At 46.8% G+C, this 23,028-nt stretch overlaps 1 protein-coding gene across 1 annotated transcript in view; it reads right to left on the reverse strand.

Annotated features, from left to right (window-relative positions):
- Positions 1–23,028, reverse strand: part of PLEKHH1 (pleckstrin homology, MyTH4 and FERM domain containing H1) — an 83,852-nt gene that overhangs the window by 10,416 nt on the left and 50,408 nt on the right. Inside the window, exons 19-25 of the mRNA XM_029911503.1 lie at positions 22,016–22,113; positions 19,869–20,046; positions 19,568–19,723; positions 15,571–15,671; positions 12,543–12,684; positions 10,152–10,294; positions 342–471 (exon numbers count right to left, since the gene is read on the reverse strand). Of these exons, the coding sequence (XP_029767363.1) occupies positions 342–471; positions 10,152–10,294; positions 12,543–12,684; positions 15,571–15,671; positions 19,568–19,723; positions 19,869–20,046; positions 22,016–22,113 (948 nt within the window). The remainder of the gene's footprint in view (positions 1–341; positions 472–10,151; positions 10,295–12,542; positions 12,685–15,570; positions 15,672–19,567; positions 19,724–19,868; positions 20,047–22,015; positions 22,114–23,028) is intronic.

Here is a 23,028-nt window from a genome sequence, read left to right on the forward strand (position 1 = left end):
ACAAACTAAGTGTTTGGTAGACAAGTTCTGACTCCTAAGAGCTTCAGTGTGTAATTTGTGGCACTCTAGCAACCCCTAGTGTCTCTAAAACATATTTGTCTTCTCTATTCCATCTAAACAGATGGGAAACTAAATACAGCTTGGTCAGCCAGATGGAATGGTATGGAAAGTGCCGACCTCTAAATAACTTCCAAAGGTGTGGGTGTGGGGGGGGGGGGGGGGGGGTTTCCCCCATGAGGTATGAGCTCTTTTAGCAAAGATTGTAATAGTAGCTAAGCTGAACAAGTTTAACTTGGGGGTAAAGAAACAAAGTACTCCAGCAAGAAGCCGCCTGTGATTACCTTCGCAGCAAATACCTTGGCTCCAAAGAGAGGCCATTTCCGGGCCACTGTCAAATAAATTCTAACGCATTCTAATGGAGAGCATCCCTGCAGCACCATCCACTTTGTAGCCAGCCTGTCAGCCAACTGCCTGTGGGAATCCAAGTTACATTATAACATTTGCTCATGTCTTCAAATAACTTATTGTAAAAATAACATTACATTTATACAGTGTTTTTCATCCTGAAGGGCTGGAAGTGTCTTTTAAACTACTCTAGGCAGAGCCGGTAGCACCGCCTATTATTTAGGTTGCCCAAGACATCCTATGATAAGATCTTATTCAGTTGTTTATAAGTTTGTCAGACTTTAAACCATTTGGGCTGAAGTTTTCCATACTGGGCATCTGCCTCAAGCTGAATCTTTTAGGAAAATTTTAGCCAAACGGTTCAGTCATCTAGGAGGAGGCGGCTAAGGGAAAATACATTATCTCATCCAGGTTAAAAAAAATCTGGTGACCTTTTCTTTTGAAAGCTCCAGCGACCCCATGCTTTGGAGCAGGGATTTGAAATTTGGCAGGGGAGTGGCCTCTGTGTTAAGGCTCTGCCTTTTCACATCTCCATGAAAATCTACCTAGATTTGGTCAAGTCATAAATACATGCTCCAAGACTTCTTCAGTTTTAGTCTCTAAACGCTCCAAAGATTCCATCCTCAGTGAGCATGCTCGAGTATCTCACAACTCCAAAGTGTAACTAGGCTGCACATGCGCCATCCTCACAGAACAAGTGAGTGTGCTCCATACCTTCACAGCTCCTGTGACCAAAGTGTGCATGTGCCATCCTCACCGAGCCACTGAGCATGCTCTAGGCCAGGACCAGACTTTTCCTGTAATTGCTGCTTCAGGGTGCTCTGAGCCAGGATGGAGCTGAGCACTGGAAATGAGAGCAGGGAAACGGTTTCTTCTGTGCTCTCAGTGACTCCCCTGCTGATGCCCAGGCAGTGTGGAGGAGGAAGCGGTCATATTTGAATATAGAGGAGACAAAAGCAATGCCAGAGGGGAAGGAAAGGATTTGATTGGGACAAGGAGTGTGATGAGGGGGAAGGAGATAAACTGTGACATGGGGCTAGAAGAAGGATGACTGGGACTGGCTGGGCATTTGAGCAAGGAGACTAAGACTGGGTGGAGGCAAGGGAAGCTGGAATTTGTTGGGCAAGGAGACTAAGACTAGGAGCCAGGGGGAGATTGGGACTCAGTAAGGGAAACGGAGCAGATGACTTGGAGCCAGTTGGCTGGGGAAGGGACACAGATTGAAAAAGGAGCTTGGGGGACTGTGACTGGCTGAATAAGGAATGTGGGACTGGGAACCAGTATTTGGGGGAAGAACAGAGCAGGGGGAGGAGAGAGATATCTGAGAAGTAGTTGGAGTGCAGTGGGAGAACTAGGACTGTCTGGGTAAAGAGACTGGGATGAGCTAGGGAGAGGGTAAACTGGGCAATGAGCTGGGGAGTAGGGAGGGGAAGTGGAGATCAGATGTAGATCCTGGGGATGAGACTGAAACTGGGAGCCAGATGGAGGGAAGATGGGGAATGGGAACTGGGACTGGCTGGGCAAGGAGACTGAGATTGGGAGTCGGGGGAGATTGGGACTTGAAGAGTGAGCCTGGAGGGGGAAAACTAGAACCTTCTGTGCAAGGAGACAGGGTCTGGGATGAGAAGCCTGAGGAATATAGACTGGCATAGGTAGGCAAGGAGGATAGGACTGGGACAAGGAGACGGGGTGGGGAAAAGACAGGACTGGGCTGGGGACAGATTGGAAGGGATGAGGCAGAAGGAGTCAAGCTTGTGGGAGAACAGGCAGAAGTCTGTGCCCACTAGAGCACACTCCCCTCCAGAGGCTAGAATGGAAACCAAGGATTCTGAGTCTCACCATTCCCCTGCTGTCAGCAAATATCTGTGATAACCACTGGTAAAGGGTGTGTCTCAGCCTCCTCAAGTGCTGGTCCTGTAGGATGACACCTATTGTTGCTAACAGTTACTCTATTAGCTCCAGTGGCAGAGGTCTGTGCTGTGGATCTAAAGGTTCTAACCCTGCTGATGAACCATGTGGGTGTCAATATGATGCTGGATGATGGAATTTCTGTATATTCAGTTTGGTTTATTTAAAACCTAGGAAATTACACATTGAAAAATGACATTAGAAGAACATTATTAAGGTTGCAAAGTCAAGCACTCAAAGGTCAGGAGATGCCAGAATTAAGGTTGTCTGTGCAACCTTAATTTGGCCCACTTGTGCATATTCAATATGATACAATCTTTAATTATATGACAGTATTTTTTCCACAGGACCCCTCCCTCATTCAGTGCAGAGGAGGGAACTGCTGTGGGCATTGATCAGGATTTTGTAATGAAGGAGGCTGATGTCTGTAGGCATCCTGTGTCTTTTGTTGCAGAAATTGGAAGATCTATGGCAGTGGTGGGCAACCTGTGGCCCAAGGGCCACACGCAGCCCGTCAGGGTAATCCACTGGCAGGCCACCAGACAGTTTGTTTACATTTGCACAGCCACCTGCAGCTCCCAGTGGCTGCAGTTTGCCAATGGGAGCTGCGGGAAGCGGTGGCCAGCACGTCCCTGTGACCCGCATCGCTTCCTGCAGCTCCCTTTGGCTGGGAACAGTGAACCGCGGCCACTGGGAGCTGCAGGCGGGATGCAAATGTAAACAAACTGTCTGGTGGCCCGCCAGCGTATTAACCTGATGAGGCAGGTTGCCCACTACTGATCTATGGTGAATGAGGCAGGGAATTGCAGGAAGAGAAAGGATGATCTCATAGTTAAGGCAGGTGAATGTTGCCCTGGACAACTGGATTCTATCCCTGCCTCTTCCACAGAGTTCCTGTGTGAATATTAATTGTTATTATTACTTTATTTATTATTATAGCAGCACCTAGGAGCCCCTATCATGGACCAGGACCCCACTGTTCTTGGGAGCTGTACAAACAGAACACAAAGAGTCCCTGTGCCTGGTCAGCTAACTTCAGTTAGGTTTAAAAAGGGCATTTGGGCCTGTGGCCTGGTGAGTCAGAGCTAGAAAACTGCAGGAAGCAGGTGCAGTGGACTGCCAAAGTCCCCTCAGAGGGAAAGCAGTGGAGACTGAGTGATAAATGAGAAAAATCCCCTGGGAATAAAAATCCCAGTGAGCTGAAGAACTGTAATCTATAAACATAATTTATATTAAATTAAAAAACATATTAAGCTGTTTGCTGTCAAATTTTAAAGAACAATCAATCTACTGACCTGGTGGAAGTCACTAGCTAAGCACCTGGAACCAAAGTTTGTTGAGGTGCTAACCCAGCTTTTGACAACCTTCTGCAGGTACAGCAAGAATATTTCCTTTATTTCGGTTTGTTCAATGAGTTCAGTTCAATGACTCTTTCATTTAAAGTTACAAAACTGACTGGAAGTTGGAAAAAGCAGGAAAGCTTGTTTTCCTCTTCCAATCTATGAATAAAATCTAACTCTGAGAGGATGAGATCTATTAATTCTAAAATCTTAAGGGACATGGTGACCAACAATCAGTTCAATTCACTAATTACAGACAATAGTTTCTTTGTTTAATAAATCAGTTGGTTTTAAATGCAAAACATATTTTGATAAATTTACTTTTTTCTTCTGTATCCAGCCCATTTAAGATTGTTTATTAGTTAAATAAACTTATTTTAAAATGCTGTTTTTGCGCATTTAATTGAATTTAAATTTCCATCAAAAAGCAGCTTGACACAAATCTCAAGTATAAAAATTAATTTAGTAAATAAGAAATGCATAATTCCCCATTTCCTAACGTAATAAAGTAAAAATTAAGAATCTGAATAAGTGTATGTTAAGCTATGTAGTTGCTTAAATAAACGTGTATAGTTGTATCCTGGTTAGCAAAAAGAATCGGGATGTATGGGGTGGCCAGGGAGGGGTAGTACCCCTGATGGGGGGGGGACTTGTCGTACCCTTTGGGGGTAGTCCGTCCACTTTGGTCCCCACCTGTCACTCAGCTCTCACCTGTGGCTCCAAGTAGCCGTAGCATGCGCAGCGGCCACACCCCGGGCAATGGCTTCGACAGGCCGGCCAAACCAGGTGAGTGTAACTGATGGGACTCAAACGCTCAGTGAATTTGGGATATGCCTACCCTGCATGCGACGTCAGCTCCGGCGGACTGGGCGAAAGTGATCACTAAGATCCAACGGCCAAGAAGGCGGTTCTGCAACGCTTTGTAGAAAGCGAAGGACTTGACGAGGCACAAAAGATATCAAGGCCATCCACTGCAACCAAAGAAGTTACCAGGCGTGATGATTTTTCGTACCACGGGTGTCTGGCTTCTAAGGTCAAGAGAGTGGGATTGCTCCCGTGCAACGGCTCTACCACTCAAAAGCTTTCATGCACAGGCCCTGTGCAAATCATCAAACATCATCATCATCATACTACCCAAGTCCTGCGGCGATGGGGGAGGGGCAAAGCGACAGGTGGAGGTTACCACTGGGAGTCGTAGTCCCAATCCTGCATGCAGGCGGCCTGTGGATAGGTGGTCGTCCACCTCTGTACTTGGGGCAGCAGAGTTGCCCGGCAGCATCCCAGGCGTCTGAGCAGCCCTCTTCAGGACAGCACTCCTCACCCTAGTAAGGGAGGGGCCTAGAAAAGGTGGCCTAAAAATTGCCTGCCCTACAACAACTGGCCAGCAAGTCGCGGCTGGCAGTTCAACCCAATCTGTGGCCGAAACCAAAAGAAAAATTTTAGAAAACTTACCATTGGTGTATGGAATGTTCGTACCCTCATGGATCGAGAAGCTGTTGCAAGACCTGAGAGAAGGACAGCCCTCATTGCTCGAGAACTAGTCCGTTATAACAAGATTGCCTGGGGAAGGTTTCTTGAGTGAACCAGGAGGTGGTTACATCTTCTTCTGGAAGGGTAAGACTGAGACAGAGGACAGAATACACGGAGTTGGTCTGGCAATAAAAACCTTATTGATGCATCAACTCCCAGACCTTCCAGTGGGTATCAATGAAAGATTGCTGAAGCTACGCTTCCCACTAAATGCGAAACGTCATGTCACCATCATCAGTGCATATGCACCCACTTTAACATGCTCTGACAACTCAAAGGAACAATTCTATGAAGATTGACAGACTGATCAAGGCCACACCTGTAACAGATAAACTACTCCTACTTGGAGATTTCAATGCCCGAGTCGGGGCTGACAGCGAGAACTGGAAAGGAGTAATCGGGCCACATGGTGTAGGCAAAATGAACAGTAATGGGCTACTTCTTTTGAGTCTTTGTTCTGAAAATGACCTGACCATTACCAAGACTCTGTTCTGACAAGTGGACAAATACAAAACGACGTGGATGCACCCTAGGTCCAAATAGTGGCATCTGATAGATTATGCCATTGTTAGAAGGCGAGACATCTGAGACGTACTGACTACCAGAGTAATGCGAGGCGCAGCGTGCTGGACAGATCACAGATTAGTCAGGACGTCTCTTCAACTCTACATCGTTCCTTCTCGGCACAAACGCCCTAAGCATGTGCGACCTGCTTTCAATATAGCCAAACTGAAGGATGCTCAATGTTTCAACAAATTCCAGAAGAGTCTTGATGACAAACTGACATCCCCACGGACAACTGATCGGTACTGTAACCGAAAAGTGGGACCAGTTCAAGCAGATAGTGACTGACACAGCAATAACATCTCTTGGACCAAAGAAAAGAACACATCAGGATTGGTTTGATGAGAACCAAGAAGAAATATGCTCAGCATTGGAAGTAAAGAGAAAAGCCTTTATCGAATGGCAGAATGACCCCTCCTCAGTCTCTAAACCGGACCATTTCAAGTACCTTCAGAGCAAAACACAGAAAGACCTCCGTCAGATACAAGACAACTGGTGGGAGAGCAAATCCAAAGAAATTGAGCACTATGCTGAGACCCACAACTTAAAGATGTTCTTTAGTGCTATTAAGACTGTCTATGGACCCTTTAAACCAAGGACCACCCCATTGCTCTCATTAGACAACACAACGCTGATTAAAGATAAAGAAGGCATCAACGAAAGATGGCGAGAACACTTTAGCAACCTTCTCAATAGACGATCAACCGTGAATAATAATGTCCTTAATGGAATTCCACAACAACCTGCTCTGACAGATCTTGACTTTCCGCCCACTATAGATGAGAGTAAGAAAGCTGTTAGCCAGATGAGTTCAGGGAAAGCTCCTGGAAAAGATGGGATACCAGCAGAGATATATAAAGCAGCAGGTCCAGCAGCACTAGCAGCGTTCCACAGCGTGATCATCAACATCTGGGAGGATGAAAACATACCACAGGACCTTCGTGATGCTACTATTGTCTCTCTTTTCAAGAACAAAGGCAGCAAAGCAGAATGTGGAAACTATAGAGGCATATCCCTCCTCTCTGTTGGAGGGAAGATCATCGCCCGCATCATCTTGAACCGCCTAATAGCCAGTATTTCCGAGGCAAATCTACCTGAAAGTCAATGTGGTTTTCGACCTGGCCGGAGCACAGTCGACATGGTGTTTGCTGTCAGACAAATACAAGAGAAGTGCATTGAACAGAACATGCACCTGTATGCTGTCTTCATAGATCTGACAAAGGCGTTTGATACTGTCAACAGGGAAGCCCTTTGGACTATTCTAACACGACTTGGCTGCCCAAGAAAATTTGTCCAGATTATACGCCTTTTTCATGACAGGCAAAGTATTGTCTGATGGAGCCACATCAGCCCCCTTTAACATCACCAACGGCGTGAAACAAGGATGTGTTCTCGCTCATGTCCTATTTAACCTGTTCTTTGCATGTGTCCTTAACCATGCACTGAAAGATTTGGACCGAGGTATATACTTGAAATACCGGCACGATGGTTCACTTTTTGACCTCCGTCGCCTGAATGCAAAGACTAAGACAGTGCAGAAACTCCTTCTTGAGGCACTCTTTGCTGACGACTGTGCCCTCATGGCTCACACTGAAAATGATCTTCAGCACATTGTCAACAAGTTTGCAGAGGCCTCGCAACTTTTCGGACTAACTATCAGCCTCGGAAAGACAGAAGTTCTCCATCAACCTGCACCTGGATCAAATGCTTCTGTCCCGAGTATCTCCATCGACGGCACTCAGCTGAAAGTAGTGGAGAACTTTAAATATCTGGGTAGTGTCATATCCAGTGATGGATCACTGGATAATGAGATCAATGCACGAATATCCAAAGCAAGCCAGGCACTTGGCTGTCTGCGTGTCAAAGTTTTAAATCACCACAACATCCGGATGTTAACAAAACTGCTTGTGTACAGAGCTGTTGTTCTTTCATCTCTTTTGTACGGGTGCGAAACATGGACACTATATAGGCGTCACATCAAGCAGCTCGAAGCATTTCACATGCGCTGCCTCCGCAACATCATGAAGATCTGCTGGCAAGACAAAGTGCCCAATCTCGAGGTCCTTGAGAGAGCCCAGATGACAAGCATCGAAATGATGATCATGAAGTCACAGCTACGTTGGACCGGTCATGTCAGCCGCATGGATGCCAACAGAATCCCCCGCCAGCTTCTGTATGGTGAGCTCTCCCAGGGCATCCGGCATATAGGTCATCCACGGAAACGTTACAAGGACACCATCAAAGCCAATCTGCAGTACAGCAGTATCAAACCTAGGGACCTTGAGGACGCCGCCAGCGACAGAACACAGTGGCGTGCAACAGTCAGAAATACCTGCATCACCTTTGAGGAAGACCGCTGCCGGTGTCTACAAGAGGCACGCGAACGACGTCACAGAGCATCAGCGGCGCACAATCCACTGACCGCGAACTTCCCATGCACCATGTGCAGCAAAATGTGCACCTCTAGAATTGGCTTGTACAGTCACCAGAGGGCACACCATAAGACCAACAACTGATGATCTGCACAGATTTGTCATCATCGGATTTGATGGACTACCAAGAAAGAAGAAAGCAAAAAGAATCACCAAGTTTAGTGTAAAGGCTATATTTAGTTACAAATCAACGTTTGATTAGTTATCAACCAATCAGAATCAACCTTTCTTTAGGACAGTAACTGAAGTACAAATGCAAAACAAGATTAAAATTCTTGATTTAAATCAAAGTTTTCTGCTTCCTAATTTAAATCACTTTCATTTAAATCAGTCCACCTTGGAAGAAATTAACAATTCTGTCTTCGGAACAGGATTTGAATAGTGAGCAGTAAATGTGGCCTGGGGCCACACATTGAAAATGTGGAGAAAATAAAATATTGAGTAGCTGCTCATTGATTGTGCACTGAATGAGGCAGGGATCCTGTAGGGAGGAATAGTATGCAATAATGTAACTAAAGACTGTATCATAATGCATATGCACGAGGGGGCTCAACTAAGACAACCTTAATTCTGGCATTTTCTAACTGTTGAGTGCTTGACTTTGCAACCTTAATAATGTTCTTTTAACTGTCTGTCTAAAATATAGGATTCACTTCACCCGCCACAGAAGTTCAGCCCCCTCTGTAACAAAAGCACAACAGTTTAGCAGTGCAGCGCAATATTGCACAGCAGTTCAGGATAGGGAGTGATGGAGAACGGAAACAGTGGAAAGAGTTCAAGGAGGAAAATGTAATTACCCAAATGTAGAGTCTCAGAGGATCTATATTGGAAGCTCCCACACCTTAACTGAAGGGGTGATGTTGTTGAATTTTTAACAAAGGCTTCCTTTTTTCAAAATGTTAGTTAGTGATTTGGTAGGATCCTATGCCATGGTTGTGCAGGAGATAAAGAGGTTCTTTGCTTCCACATTATTATTGTATTGTGATAGTTCCTAGGAGCCCCAGTCACTGACCAGAACCCCATTGTGCTAGAAACTGTGCAACAGTATCTGCAAAATCTCAAATAGTAGCTTTCTTCCATGTGGTAGAAGCCTGTCTAACCCAGGCTGTCTTCTCCCAAGGAGAGGTGCGTACCTTAGTACCATCATCATCATCATCATCAGTCACTTCACAATTAGACTGTGGTAATGTTTTCCACATGGGGCTACAATTTAAGTCAACTTGGAAACTGCAGCTGGTGCAGAGGGCCATAGACTCTTTGTTAAGCAGCATGTCTTGCTATGAGAATATGAAATCTGCACCAGTTCATTCCCAGGTGGAGTTAATATATTAGTTCTGATCAATAAAGCCCTTAAAAGTCTTGGGACCTGCCTATCTGGGAGACTGCCTTGCTCCCCGGCAACATAGCTGAGATCAGTGGAGGCCCCTGAGCTATTTCTTAGTTGGTACAGATGTGGATTCTTTTTTTTTTTTTTTTTTTTAAGTGACGCTTAGACTTCAGAATTCACTCTCTCATGGCCAAAGAAGCCCAGATTTGTTGAACTTTAGGGCATACTTCAAAGCCCATCTATTTGGCCAGCCATTTGGAGAGAGTTGTGGTTTGGGGGGAGTTCAGGCAGGGCATGGATTTTGATTTTGGGCATATCAGGATTGTTGGAGCCAAGGTGAGTAATGGGTTTTTTAGACTGGTTTCCTTTGTGCGTAGAAGGGTGGCTTGTTTGCGAATGCTGTTTTAGTCTAGGTTGGCTTGTATATCATCTTTCAAGGGCATCTATTGCCTGGGATCTGAGTTCTTTTTATACTTATAAGCTGAACTCAAAATAGATTTGTGGACTTCACGTCTCTTGACAGTTTCTCTTTAAACTTTCTTTCTAAATAAGAAAAGGGATGGATGTATTTTGTAGTAGCAAGTGACCTATTTTTTTTCCACAGCAAAATTTTATATAACTGAACATGGCCTGTTTTAGTCTCACCTGAGATGCTCAGGGGTAATGTTTTGTTTGTAACGTTTGGGATAGAATTTGTCCAAGATCTGTTGGAGAAGATGTTGCATTTTGGACTGTGGTGTCCCCCCAGGGCTTGAAGATACTGGTCGATCCAAGTCTCCATATTCCACCTGCACCAGAATGTTAAAGGGTATTGGTTTATATCACAGTGAAAAATGACAAGTTCTTGCACCAATATCCTTTCCATACACAGCAAGTGACTCTTGGGGATAGGCCTGCCCAGGAAATTTCTTAGTCTGTGGAGCATGAAACAAGATTTGGGCCAGCCACTCTGTGTGCCAGAAAACTGATCTCTATGTACTGCTATTCCCCACCCCCCACCCCAATTGGCCAATAAGAAACCAGCTTATTTGTAAACAACATAAGCAAGATTTCCCAGTCTGCTGCAGTGCATGGTTGCTAGAGGAAGCTGGTGGAGATTTCTCCCTGCTTAAGGGAACTCTGCTGATAGAAATGGCTCTGCTCCCTCCTGTGCCAGCCATTCCCCACAATCCCCAGCATGTCAGGGATCTTAAGAGCATGGGCTGGGTGGAGAGGGGATTCCCCACCATGGGTGCTAGGTTTGTATAATTTTTGGTGGTGCCCAGAATGGGTCCAAGCAGAGCCGTGCCATCCGTAGGACAGACCAACTGCCTTCAGGGGGACGCGGGGTCCAGGGCAGCCTGGGAGGTTAGCAGGGGGCCTGGCGCTGGCAGCAGCAAGTGACCCGGTCCCAGCCCGCCTCGCTCTGCTGGCTCAGGGGAGGGGGCAGAAGCCAGAAAGCGGTAGGGTGGGGGTTTGGGGGAAGGGGTGGAATGGGGGTGGGGAGGGGGCAGGAAGAGGTGGGGTGAGGCGGGGGCTTGGGGGCAGGGGTGGAGTGGGGGCAGGAAGAGGCAGGTTCGAGTGGGGCAGGCTGGGGCCAGGTCACTCGCTGCTGCCAGCATCCCCCTAAAGCGCATGGCCCCCAAAAGCACAGGGCCTGGGGCGGTTGCCCCGGTCCATCCTATGGACGGGACGGCTCTGAAAATATAAGCCCAAACATTGGTGGAGCCAGGCCCACCTTCCTTAATATTGGTGGAGTATGGGCCCATATAACTTGCCGCCTATGTTCCCCACTGATGTGAGGTCTCAAAGGGATCTTATGTCAATGGCACAAATTAAAGCTACTCCTTGCAGCTTTCACTTACTCTAGAGCTGAGTGAGTGATGATCAGGGCACCGCAACTGGTTCCCTGCATCACGCCTCTCTCCGCTGTACTCAAGCTCTGCTTGAACAAGGTGGAGAGCCTCTCCTCCTCCTGTGTCTAAGAAATGTGCTTTTCAGGATACTTTTCTCTGACTGGCTTAGTGAACAGATTCATCATTTGCTTTAGCCAATACAGCAGGTCAGTTAAAGTCCAGTAAGACACAACTGTCCTGTCTACTACAACAATACTTGCCACACAATGTGAATAAATCCACAATGGTAATATGGTACATGTAACTTACATATGGAGGCCTAATTTAGGACCCTGCAAAATGCTTTTCCTGAGCGAGGTTCTAGGTTGTTAGCAGTATAACAGGGAGTGCTCAGACCATTAGGCTAAGATCAGAACAGTGATATTTTAATATCTCCATCAGAATGGCTGTGCAGAGCTGTTTTGGGGCTTTCCCAGGCTGGCTGTGTTTTCCTAAAGCTCTTGCTGGAATAGAATTCCCTTGAGGGAATGATGGATGCACACATGCAGTAAACATCATCAATGACTGTCTTCCTGCAGGAGTTTCGGCAACAAACTACCTTATCCCCTCTTTTTGTATTAAGACCATTGCACATGGATAACGCTGCTTCTTAGCTTAGTTTCAGTTTTTCACTGTTTATGGTGAATAATTTACTTGAGTGATGTTGCTTTGGCACGAGTGTGAGCAGTTTGATAAGAAACACCATCTCTGTTGTACCAGCCATAATTGCTTAACTGAGGAAATGCAATGTACAGCTTGGCTGATGTGCAGCCCAACTAACTGGGCAACAGAACTTACACCTACAATAGAGCACATGAAAATGGCAGAGTCATTGTAGCATGTGGGGAAAGAGGTGTGAATTTTCTCCTATCCTTCTGCCCCAGGTTCTTTATAGAACAGAAATAAAGACATTGACGAAAGAACATCACCAGATACCACATCTTCCTCTTTGGACAGTCCAAAATAAAGCCTAAAGTGTTGGTTTCCCTAGCGCAGGGGTTCTCAAACTGGGGGTTGTGACCCTCAGGGGGTCGTGAGGTAATGAGCGGTCAGTCTCCATTCCCAAACCCCGCTTCACCTCCAGCATTTATAATAGTGTTAAATATTAAAAAAAAAAAAAAAAAAAGTGTTAATCCCACAGCACACTGGGCTGGTTGCTCACCTGAGCCATCAAAGCCACCATTTCCAGAGCCAGCTCCTTATTGACAGGGAACCTCCCACGGGCTATTTCACTGCTGACCTGGAAGGCCAGCAGCAACCGCTCTCTATCTGTCTCACCTTTTGCCTGGTTTCGAAAATACAATCTAAAAAGGAGAGAAATGCAGAGGAGAAAAGGTACCAGGCACTAGCTGCAAACAGAGTTGAAATAACCATTATTTTCAAAGTGAGTTTTGTGCATTAGAAAGGAGTTGTGCTGAGAGCCCTGAAGACTAAAGCCCTCTGTTCACGAACAAGGAGAATAGCTTTTGAAGCCATTCCAGTTTGTGAGCCATCCATTTACTGAAAGTGTCTAGTTAGCTTAGCAATATTTTATAAAACTGGGGGAAGAGATTCCCTTCTGTCATGTACAGACATAGATGGTATTTATTAGATAGCCTGTAACTCCTCCACCTATCACAGAATCCAGATCTAGCTCTGACTAAGCTACGAAGGGAGTATTGCATGAACCTGTCGTTCCATTCCCTTACTTGTGTATGGGTGCTGATACAGAAAACCTTGATATTTAATTCTTCAGTTCCTAAGGAGGGCTTACTTTTGCCAGCAGTGTGGAACCCTTCAAAAGGATGGTCTCACCTCACCCACAGACAGCTCTCCATTGGCTCCCTATTCCTTTCAGAGTCCACTTCAGAAATGCCCTTCTTGTGTATGAAGCCCACCATGAACTCAGTGCAGCTCTCCCTATGGATCTCTGCCTCCTACTTCCCTACTGTCCCATCTCATCTAGCATCTCTCTGTGTCATACAAGAGCGTCCTCCTGTGCAGCTCCTGCCATTTAGAACGGGCTTTCTTGTCCCAGTGATTTTGTTTCATTGCAAGGCTCCAGCAGCCTACATTTCCCCCCGGCAAGGTAGACCTATGCTTTTTCAATTCTCTCTTCCTCTTATGTAGTATGTATTATTTAATTTTGTTTCAGGATCCAGTCTGTCTGGATGGAACTACACAAAACTTTAGTTGTACTGTATCTAGTTTTTATTTGGTACCAAGTCTATTATATCTTTCACAGTGTATTGATTTTATCTTTCGCCCATATACCCCTTCCCATACATTTGGGAATGGAATGCAGCCAGACTAAGGGTTTGTTTACACAGGGAATTTTTCTGGGGTAGCTATTCATGATTAACTCCATGTGTGGATACTTTTATTCCAGAATACGAGTGTTTTATTCAAAATTCACTACATGTGTGGACACACTTATTCTGCAATAAGAGTGGATTAAAAGTTGATTAAGCTAATCAGGAATAGTTAATGAGCTTATTATTTATTTGTATTATAGAACCCACAAGCCCCAGTAATGGACCAGAACTCTATTATGCTAGGTGCTGTACTAACACAAAACATACGAAGCCCCAAGGAGCTTACAATTTAAGTATAAGACAAAAGCTGGAGACAGACAGATGGGGAAAATACAAGGAAACAATGAGACCATATTGGTCAGAACACCAGCCGCCTAACTATTGTCAATTTTTTTTGTAGGCCTCCCAACAAAGCAGAGTTTTGAGGATGGAATTAATGTGGATAATGAGTTAGTTTTGCACATGTTTATGGGGAATTTCTCCCAAATACGAGACACAGCATGAGGATGCTGGTTTTAAAACTTTGTGGTGATGGAGGCTGACGTCATGGGCCAATTGAACGTGGGAACTGACTTTTCAATACTGAATGAGAAATGATATGGTGGGGATGGGTCATGAAGGGCCTTGAAAGTAAAGACAAGCAGCTTTACATTATTCTGGATTAATTTTCATCTGCAGACCAGCCCTAAGCAAGTTCTGCCAGTTCTAACAGTACACCTCTACCCTGATATAACGCGACCCGATATAACACGGGTTCGCATACAACATGGTAAAGCTCTGACACGCTGCTCTGAGCAGCGTGTTAAGGGTGCCGGGCCGGGCCAGGGCTGAGGGGTTGGATAAGAGGCAGAGGGTCTCAGGGGCAGTCCGGGACGTCACACCCCCCCCCCCCAGGGTCTAGGAGGCAGGAGCTGTGGGGGGGGACAATTTTGGGGGGCTCGCAGTCCTAGAGTGGCCTGGGGGATTAGTGGGGGGCCGGGAGCAGCCCGCTCCGCTTCCCTCGCCCCAGCCCCAGCCTTGTCGCTGGGGGAGGGGGCCTGGGAGAAGGGATCCCCCCCCCCACTCACCGGCAGTGGCGGAAGCGGAGCAACCCGGCCCCAGCCCGCTCCACTCCAACAGCTCCCAGCCGCAGCGCTCTGCTTCCCGCCGCAGGTGAGTGCGGGATCTTTCCCCAACAGCCTCCCGCTCCCCCCAGCAACACACCTGGAGCTGGGGCTGGGGCTGCATCGCTCCACTTCCCGCGGCTGGTGAGTGCGGAGGGCGTCCTTTCCCCAACCTCCCCGCACTCACCGGCAGCGGAGCAGCCCAGTCCCAGCCCGCTCTACTCTGCCATCTCCCAGCTGCAGCGCTCCGCTTCCCGCCGCAGGTGAGTACGGGGGGTGTCCTTTCCCCAACCTCCCCGCACTCACCGGTGGCGGGGAAGTGGAGTGGGCTGGGGTCACGTTGCTCCGCTTCCCGCCACTGCCGGTGAGTGCCTGTCAGGGGGTGGGGTGTGTGGATAGAGGTCGGAGCAGTCAGGGGACAGGGGGGTTGGATAGGGGGTGGGGTCCTGGGGGTGATTAGAGACAGGGGTCTCTGGAGGGGGCGGTCAGGGAACAAGAAACGGGGGGGGTCAAAGCTAGTTTGATATAACGCGGTCTCACCTATAACGCGGTGTGATTTTTTGTCTCCCGAGGACCGCGTTATATCGGGGTAGAGGTGTATTGTAAAAAGTTATAGGCCCTGTAGGCAGATCACTGCTCTCAATAAATATTTAATGACGACTCCCTCAAATTACTCAGACCTGAGGAAGAGCTCTGTGTAGCTAGAAAACTTGTCTCTCTCACCAACAGAAGATGCTCCAATAAAAGATATTACCTCACCCAAGTTGTGTTTCCCTGAAACTATGCACAATACCTGCTTTTATAGGTCAGCTTCACTATTCTTGTGCTACCTTCATATTTCCCAGGATGCAGTTCTTTCAAGGCTTGTTCCCATTTTGAAATAACATCACAGATCTGTAAAGAGATCACAGAGAGACAAGCTGACTCAAGGCTTACTTTTCATTCAAGCAAACAAACTTTGTGGGGTTTGGGTATGCAAAGGAGAGAGTGGATCAAGAACACATTCGGCCAGGAAATGACATACAATTCAACCATACCTTTTTTTCTGCTAGACAACACATAACTAGAGATTGGCCAATTGAAAACTCCAGATCCAAACCTAGGGGGAAGTTTGGATGTGAATTCCAGTCCCGTGCAAACTCCATGAATGGCCTGTGTCTATATAACAGATCCTGGATCTGATACCCGGGATCCTGGGTATCACCAAATCTTGGAAAGTTTGGAACTGGATCCCAACTTTGCATCTCAGACCTATCTTTAATAACAACAAATAACTCCTCTGGCCTTCAAACAACCGCCCAGCCTTTCCAAGCTCATCATCAGAAGCAAGCTTCTCTACAGCAGGGCACACCAACTCAAAGTGGCAGCAGACCCTGCCAAAACAACAGATGCAAAACCTGCTGACATATCTCTCCTGCTACAATGATCAACATCCCCCACAACACAGCTTTCAAAACCCCTGGGTCCTACACATGCCTATCACAACATGTGCACCTTATCCAGTGCACTAAATGCCCCAATAACAACTGTGTGTGTGAAACTAGACAATCACTATGCTCTCAAATAAACTCACACAGGAAAATGAAGACAGACTGAGGGTACGTCTATACTTACCTCCGGATTCGGCGGTAAGCAATCGATCTTCTGGGATTGATTTATCGCGTCTTGTCTAGACGCGATAAATCGATCCCGGAAGTGCTCGCTGTCGATGCCGGTACTCCTGCTCGGCGAGAGGAGTACACGGAGTCAACGGGGGAGCCTGCCTGCCGCGTGTGGACCTTTGGTAAGTACCTTTAAGTTCGAACTAAGGTACTTCGACTTCAGCACGTAGCTGAAGTTGCGTATCTTAGTTCGAACTGGGGGGTTAGTGTGGACCAGCCCAAAGACACCATATTACCTTGGGTGAACACTTTTCACAAAGTGATCACTCTATATCTGACCTCCCAGTCCTCACTCTCAGAGGAAATCTGCACAACACTTTCAAAAGACGAGCCTGAGAGCTTAATTTCATAACTTTGCTAGACACTAAAAATCATGAGGTGAATAGAGACACTGGATTTATGGCTTATTACGCCAATCTATAACCCACTAACAACCCATCACCAAGCTGCCTTTTCCCCTCCCCCCCCCTTCATTTTCCCTCCTATGACTAGAAGGGTGTTAACTGGCCACTTCACCTTGAATGGTCCCTTGAAATATGTGTTAACTACTTGTACTAAACAATCTGCTCCACCTTGTATTTAGCTGTGACACTCTGACCATGTTTCCCAGACCTGAAGAAGAGCTCTGTGTAAGCTTGTCTCTCTCATTACAGAAGTTGGTCCAATAAGAGACATTATCTCACCCACCTTGTCTCTCATCTATTAAACACTGCAGTTCTAGTTACCTTCTCCAAATTAGGCCCCATGTCCCTCCCAGACCCCGGTGCCCTTGGCTTGGGTGCTGCCCTCTTGGCAGTACCCCACTCTGTCTCTCTGGGTCTCCCCACCCCCTATCCCCACGTCACCTCAGTCATGGCTACTGCCAGTCACCATCTAGCCCCCGTGCCCTGGGGCAGACTGCAGTCTATCAGCCAATCATCACAGGCAACAAGGGGTTTGGACTGGCTGCCTTTACCCACCCTCAGGCTGCCCCTCTGCAACCCCAATACCTATGTGGGCCTAGGACCAGGCCCTGCAGCCTGGGGAGTTGCTGGCCTAGGGCTTCCCAGCCCCCAAGGCCTTTCCCCAGCCCTGCCTCACTCTAGGTCCCGGGGTGCGCTCCCTGCAGCCAGGCCTGTCTCTCTCTCCAGTCAGAGGGAGACTCCTCAGCTTCTGGCTGCCCTGGCCTTCATATAAGGCCAAGTTGCTCTGTTTGGGGCGTGGCCCCAGCTGCAGCCACTTCGCCAATCAGCAGGGGTTTTGCTCCCTTCCACAGCCCCAGCCCTCTGCAGGGCTTTTCCAACCCCTTCAGGGCTGGAGTGGGTGTTCACCCCGCTACACCTCAGCAAGTCACTGAAGCATTTTCTTCCTACTCTGTAAAGTACTTTTAACCCTCTGATGTTCTCTAACTTTGCCACAGCAACAAATTCCATGCAGCTGGGATGCGAGTCCTCTTCAAAGCTGCCATTGCTAATGTTGCTCCATCAATCTCTAGGTGGCGTAAGTTGTATCTTAGATGCAAGTGCAACCCTTATGCCAACAGGGAGGATGGGCTCTCCAAAGTCACTGACAAAATTTGGTCTCTACAAGGCATAGCCATTGTGCCACCCAGTTAACCAGCCAGCCATCAAACTGAGTGTGAGTGATATCTACATACAGAAACTCTGGATGTGAGGTCTCTTCTTGCACTGAGTGAAACTTCTCATGTTGTCTTAAATGCTTGTATTCTCCTACACTGGCTTACTCCTGGGGGAATTCTGTGCCACTGTGCACACACATAATTATTGAACTGTGCATATTTTTAATTTTTTGTGAAGAAAAAAGCTTCTGCTGGGACTTGAAGAGGACTCGCATCCCAGCTGCAGTTCTGCCTTTTTCCCACCAGAGGATGCTGCTTGATAGAACAGAGCAGCCGTTCCTGGCCATCTGAGAAAGAGAAAGAGCCTGCCTTCTTCATAGCACCTGTCAGGCCAGGTCAGGAGACAGGGGCTATGGGGAGACAGACAGAGTGGGGGAGCTGGGGGGTCATATGGGGGCTCATAAGAGCTAGTGGGGGAGGACAGACTGGGGCAAGGACCAAATGGGAGTTGAGGCACAGGGCCACAGGGGGGAGGGAGGTGGAGGGCCACATGGGGAGGGGGGAGGAGGTGCAGGGCCACATAGAGACAGGAGGATGGCGGACTGGGGGCAGAAACACATGGGGACAAGGGGAGGAGGTGCAGGGACACATGGGGATGGGGGGGAGTGGGTGTCTGAGTGGGGCTGGAGGGACACGTGGGAACAGAATCAGATGTGCCTGACTGAATGGGAAAGGCTAGAAGTCAGCCAGGGTCTGCATGAGGGAAGCTCCCTAACAATCTCTCCCCACCCTCACAAAAAACCTGTTCCATACTTTTCCCACCCATACCCAACAACCCTTCAAGTTCACACCCAGGATCCTTCCCAGAAATTACTTCCCTCTCCCTCAGCTCCTCTGTTACCCCTGACTCCCCCAAGTCTTTGCACTGCTTCTGAGGGGTGCGGGAAATACAGTTCTGTATTGTAGTTTAAATGAATTATTCGTCAGAGTTCTGTATTAATTTGCCTAGTAAGGAATCTATTTGTCAAAAAACATTTCTTGAATCTTTTTTGTTGTCTGTATTGTTACAGACATATTTGCTGACAGGAATTTTGAAAAAAATGACCAAAAATAATTGAAACTGGTGTGCTTATATTGTGTTATTTTGACAAATAAAATATGCAGAATTTTGCAGAATTTGAAAATATTGTGCGCAGAATTTTTAATTTTTTTGGCGCAGAATTCCCCTAGGAGTAACTGGCTGCACTGTTGTCAATGGAAAGTTAGGGCATATTCAGTAACATTGAAGGAAGTATCTGGTACCTTCGTCAAGAGATGGTATGTGTGTATTTATCAATTCGGTCACTGAGTTTGAACTAGATGTACCTGGCATCCCAAAACACAACAGGAACTTGTCTTGACTAACATCTAAAAGTGTAATGTTAGATCGTGCTAGCTAGCTCATTCTGACCAACACCATGTAACACTCTAGTCAAGACAAGGCAAGTTCTACTTTTGCTAAGAAAGTCAAGGCTCCTCACTAGGCTTTAACTCTTGCTTTGTCTTGATTAGACTAGTGGGGAGGGAATTACCTTCACATTGCCCTGCAGGCAGTGCTCCAGATCCCTGCCAGAAGGATCATCTGTGAAGAGGGAAAACCCAGTGTGGGATGGTTTCCTCATTCCTGTCTCCTGGTTCAGCCGCTGGAGGAACTCATCCACTGTTGAGGAACCATCAAAACCCACGACCTGAAATGGAACAGGAAATTAAAATAATTAAATAAGTCTATCTTGGGGGACAGAACTAGTCACAAGTGACAAAAGAATGTAAACACTAGCAAGACCCCGGTGCAGGACTCAATTACCTGATAGGTACCCGGCACCCATGTCTTACCTGGTAGGTTCCATTCATGAAGTGCACTGGAATGCTGAAGGGGAGTGAATGGTGGAAGGGATTCCGCAACAAAATGGACACAATCTCCATTCGCGAAGGCTTGGCTTCCCGCTCTCCAGTGTGCAACGTGCGCTCCACAGACCTCTGACAGTAAATGGCATACTTGCCTATTTCACTCCTAATCCCAGGGTGAGAGAGTGACAACACAAACACATGCTTTGGATACACTTATTGTGCCCATTACCATTTTCTCTCCCCAGTGACTCTCTCCCCTGGCACCTTGCTCAAGTGAAAATGTGTGTATTTGCAAGTGTCCGTATTCACCTCTACAGAGTTGGAGATTAGATTTGATTCAGATAAACACACACGTGTTAGGATTGAGATCCAAACCTCTTCAGTCTGCAAAACAAGGCTAGATGCTAGGTTCTTTTGTAAGATTTATAGAATTTTCTGCTTCCACCTATTGAGATCGGGAATGGGTGGCCACAAGTCCGCCCGTGTCTAAAGGTCCCTCTCCCGGTCGAAGGGCGGGAGCGGCTGAACCCGGGACTCAAATAATTCCAGGGGACAACTGCAAAGAAAACAGGGACAGGAGTGAGGTCATAGGGCCATTATAAAGGAACCGGGGGGCGACACCGAGCAGAGAACCCTGGACAACGCCCACTGTTCCTCAAAGGTGTCTAGGGAACCAGCAGACACTGCCCAGAGGAACTCTGCCCAGATACGTGATTGAAGGGAGGAACGGAAATAGGTCCCAGAGTTGCAGAGCACCTCCCCATCCAGCATCCTCCTCCTGGTTTTATAAATGGCCACTTTAGCCAATTCCAGGAGGAGCTTGATGAGGAGGTCCCGCGACTTCGTGGGGCCATGGACAGCGTGTGCATGAATCAGGAAGCGCGGGGAAAAGTTCAGCCGGTTCTGGAGGAGCCGGAAAAGAGGCTGCAACCTGGTGCACTCTAAACAGATGTGCTCCAAAGTCTCCCTCACACCGCAAAAAGGGCAAGTGTTGGGGATAGGGGTGAACCATGCCAAGTACAAGCCCGTGGTCATGGCTTCATGAAGGAGCCGCCAGTTGATATCCCCGACTGGCTGTGGAACCAAGGTGGAATACAGGCTGGCCTACTGGGGTTCTTCACCCTCCACAGATGGCAAAAGGTCCCACCACTTAGTATCGGGGCAGGACAGTAGGGTGAATTTTCTGCTTCCAACTGAGCTGGCGATACTGTGAGAATGCCCCTTTCCCTTTTTGGAATTTTGGCATTTCCAATTCTGGCTGGAACCAGCAAGTGCAGAGGCAGCAGCAAAGAAAGTGAAAAACATCGGCTAGAAAGATTATACAGACTATTTCAAATTCCAGGAGAGTGTTGATTTGAGTTTTTGACAAAGGTTGTATCTAAGCCTGTGTTTGAAATGACACAGCTGTTTACCCACGTTTAGTCTTCATATAGCAATAAACCACAACAGGGTGTGAATTACCTGGCCACTGATGCATGCCCCAAGAGTATGGGGAGACTCAAGGCTGAAGTCCAAGCTCCTTAAACTACCCAAGAAATCTATTAACAGACAACTAATGTACACCCTAGAATGGCTTACTGCTGTTAAAGAAGCTCTCATTGGTTGTTTTCTTGTTGGTGTGTTTGTGGCGGGGAGTGCGGGAAAGATTAGAGTGTTATGCAACATAACCTTCCACTTTGAAACATTCTTCCTACTAAAAGGATAAAAGGGAAGGGAGAAGGTGGTGGGGGATCCTGTTTAGTTTTAAATAAAATTTTCCTATCTCTTTGGAATTCAGTTTGGGTTTGTTAACCCAGGGACCCTTAACTTTTTTTTTTATTTCCCCCCAGCCCTCTTTTCGTGTCCCTCCAGAAGCCCTGCTGACCTTTCAGCAGCATTTATACTCACTGTCATATATACAGTCATATGGACTAGGAAACATTCCCACTGAAAAGTGGGTCAAAAGTGGCTGAAAGATGGCTTCTGATCAAGGACAGCCTGGCACCTTGAGGAAGGCTTCTTATATCATCTCCATCTCACCTTTGCATTGGTCAGTCATAAATTAGCTTTACTGTACTACAATCCTGTAGTTGATGCAGAAGGGATTTGGAGGCAACATAGCCAGTGAAAGAAGAAGATGGCATGCTCTTTACCTGGAGTCTGCATGCCGCTGCAGGTGTTGTTTGATATACCAGAGGAAGTGGTGCTGAGGAAGAAAGAGAGGAGCACACAAAGCCAGGAGCTGCCAGCACTGGGAAGAAAAATGGGCAAATAAGGTGCAATCACTCCTGCTCTGCTCTTGTTGCCAGTTACCCTTGTGCAAGACACTCAGGCCAAGAATTTGAAGAGTGACTAGTGATTTTGGGGGGCTTCCATTTTTTGGGTGTGCAACTAGAGATGCTTTAAAGGGGCCTGATTTTCAGAGGCAGGTGCTCAGCACTTTCTGAACATCAGGCCTCTTTGACATCTCAAATTGTAGTCCTGTCAGCTGTTCATCAACGTCCCTCTGGAGGCAAAAATGGAGGCACCACAAATCAGTCGTCACTTTTCAAAATCTTGGCCACTGTAAGTAGAGCTGTGTGAATAGTTCCCAACTACTTATTCAGTGAATGTTGCTTTTTTATTGTCTGCAAACAGATCACAAAACTCTCAGAATTACTCATTATTTCAAATTATTCATAAATTTCTCCTGCTGGTCATTCTTGCTCTCTACATGATTTGAACTGGGAATATTACAATCAAGAATCCAATGGACACTTTGGCTCAGATCCACAAAAATATTTAGGATCCCAACTTCTACTGAAATCAATGGAAGTTAGGGACATAAATACCTACGTGGATCTGGGTCTTTGAGCTGTAACGTATGCAGGCAACTAACTTAATAAGCACATCACAAAATTCAAAATGCACATTCAAGTGTATTAATCATGCTTTTCATCCTGTTGGCTAATTATATCACAATCAGAGATGGAACCAATACCATGTGACTTAGGTAACTATTCAATGCAACACAAACTGAATTTTGCAACTGAACAGTATTTGGAATTTGCTTTTGGTGAATAGTTGAGCATTCAACCTAAACATGCATTTGCAGGTAAATTGCACTACTCAATACTTTTTTTTTTTTTCCCTTTGCGCATCACATTCCAGATTATTTTTGCCCCCA

This window comes from Terrapene carolina, unplaced genomic scaffold (assembly GCF_002925995.2).
Source record: "Terrapene carolina triunguis isolate 2854851 unplaced genomic scaffold, T_m_triunguis-2.0 Scaffold96, whole genome shotgun sequence".
NCBI lineage: Eukaryota > Metazoa > Chordata > Testudines > Emydidae > Terrapene > Terrapene triunguis.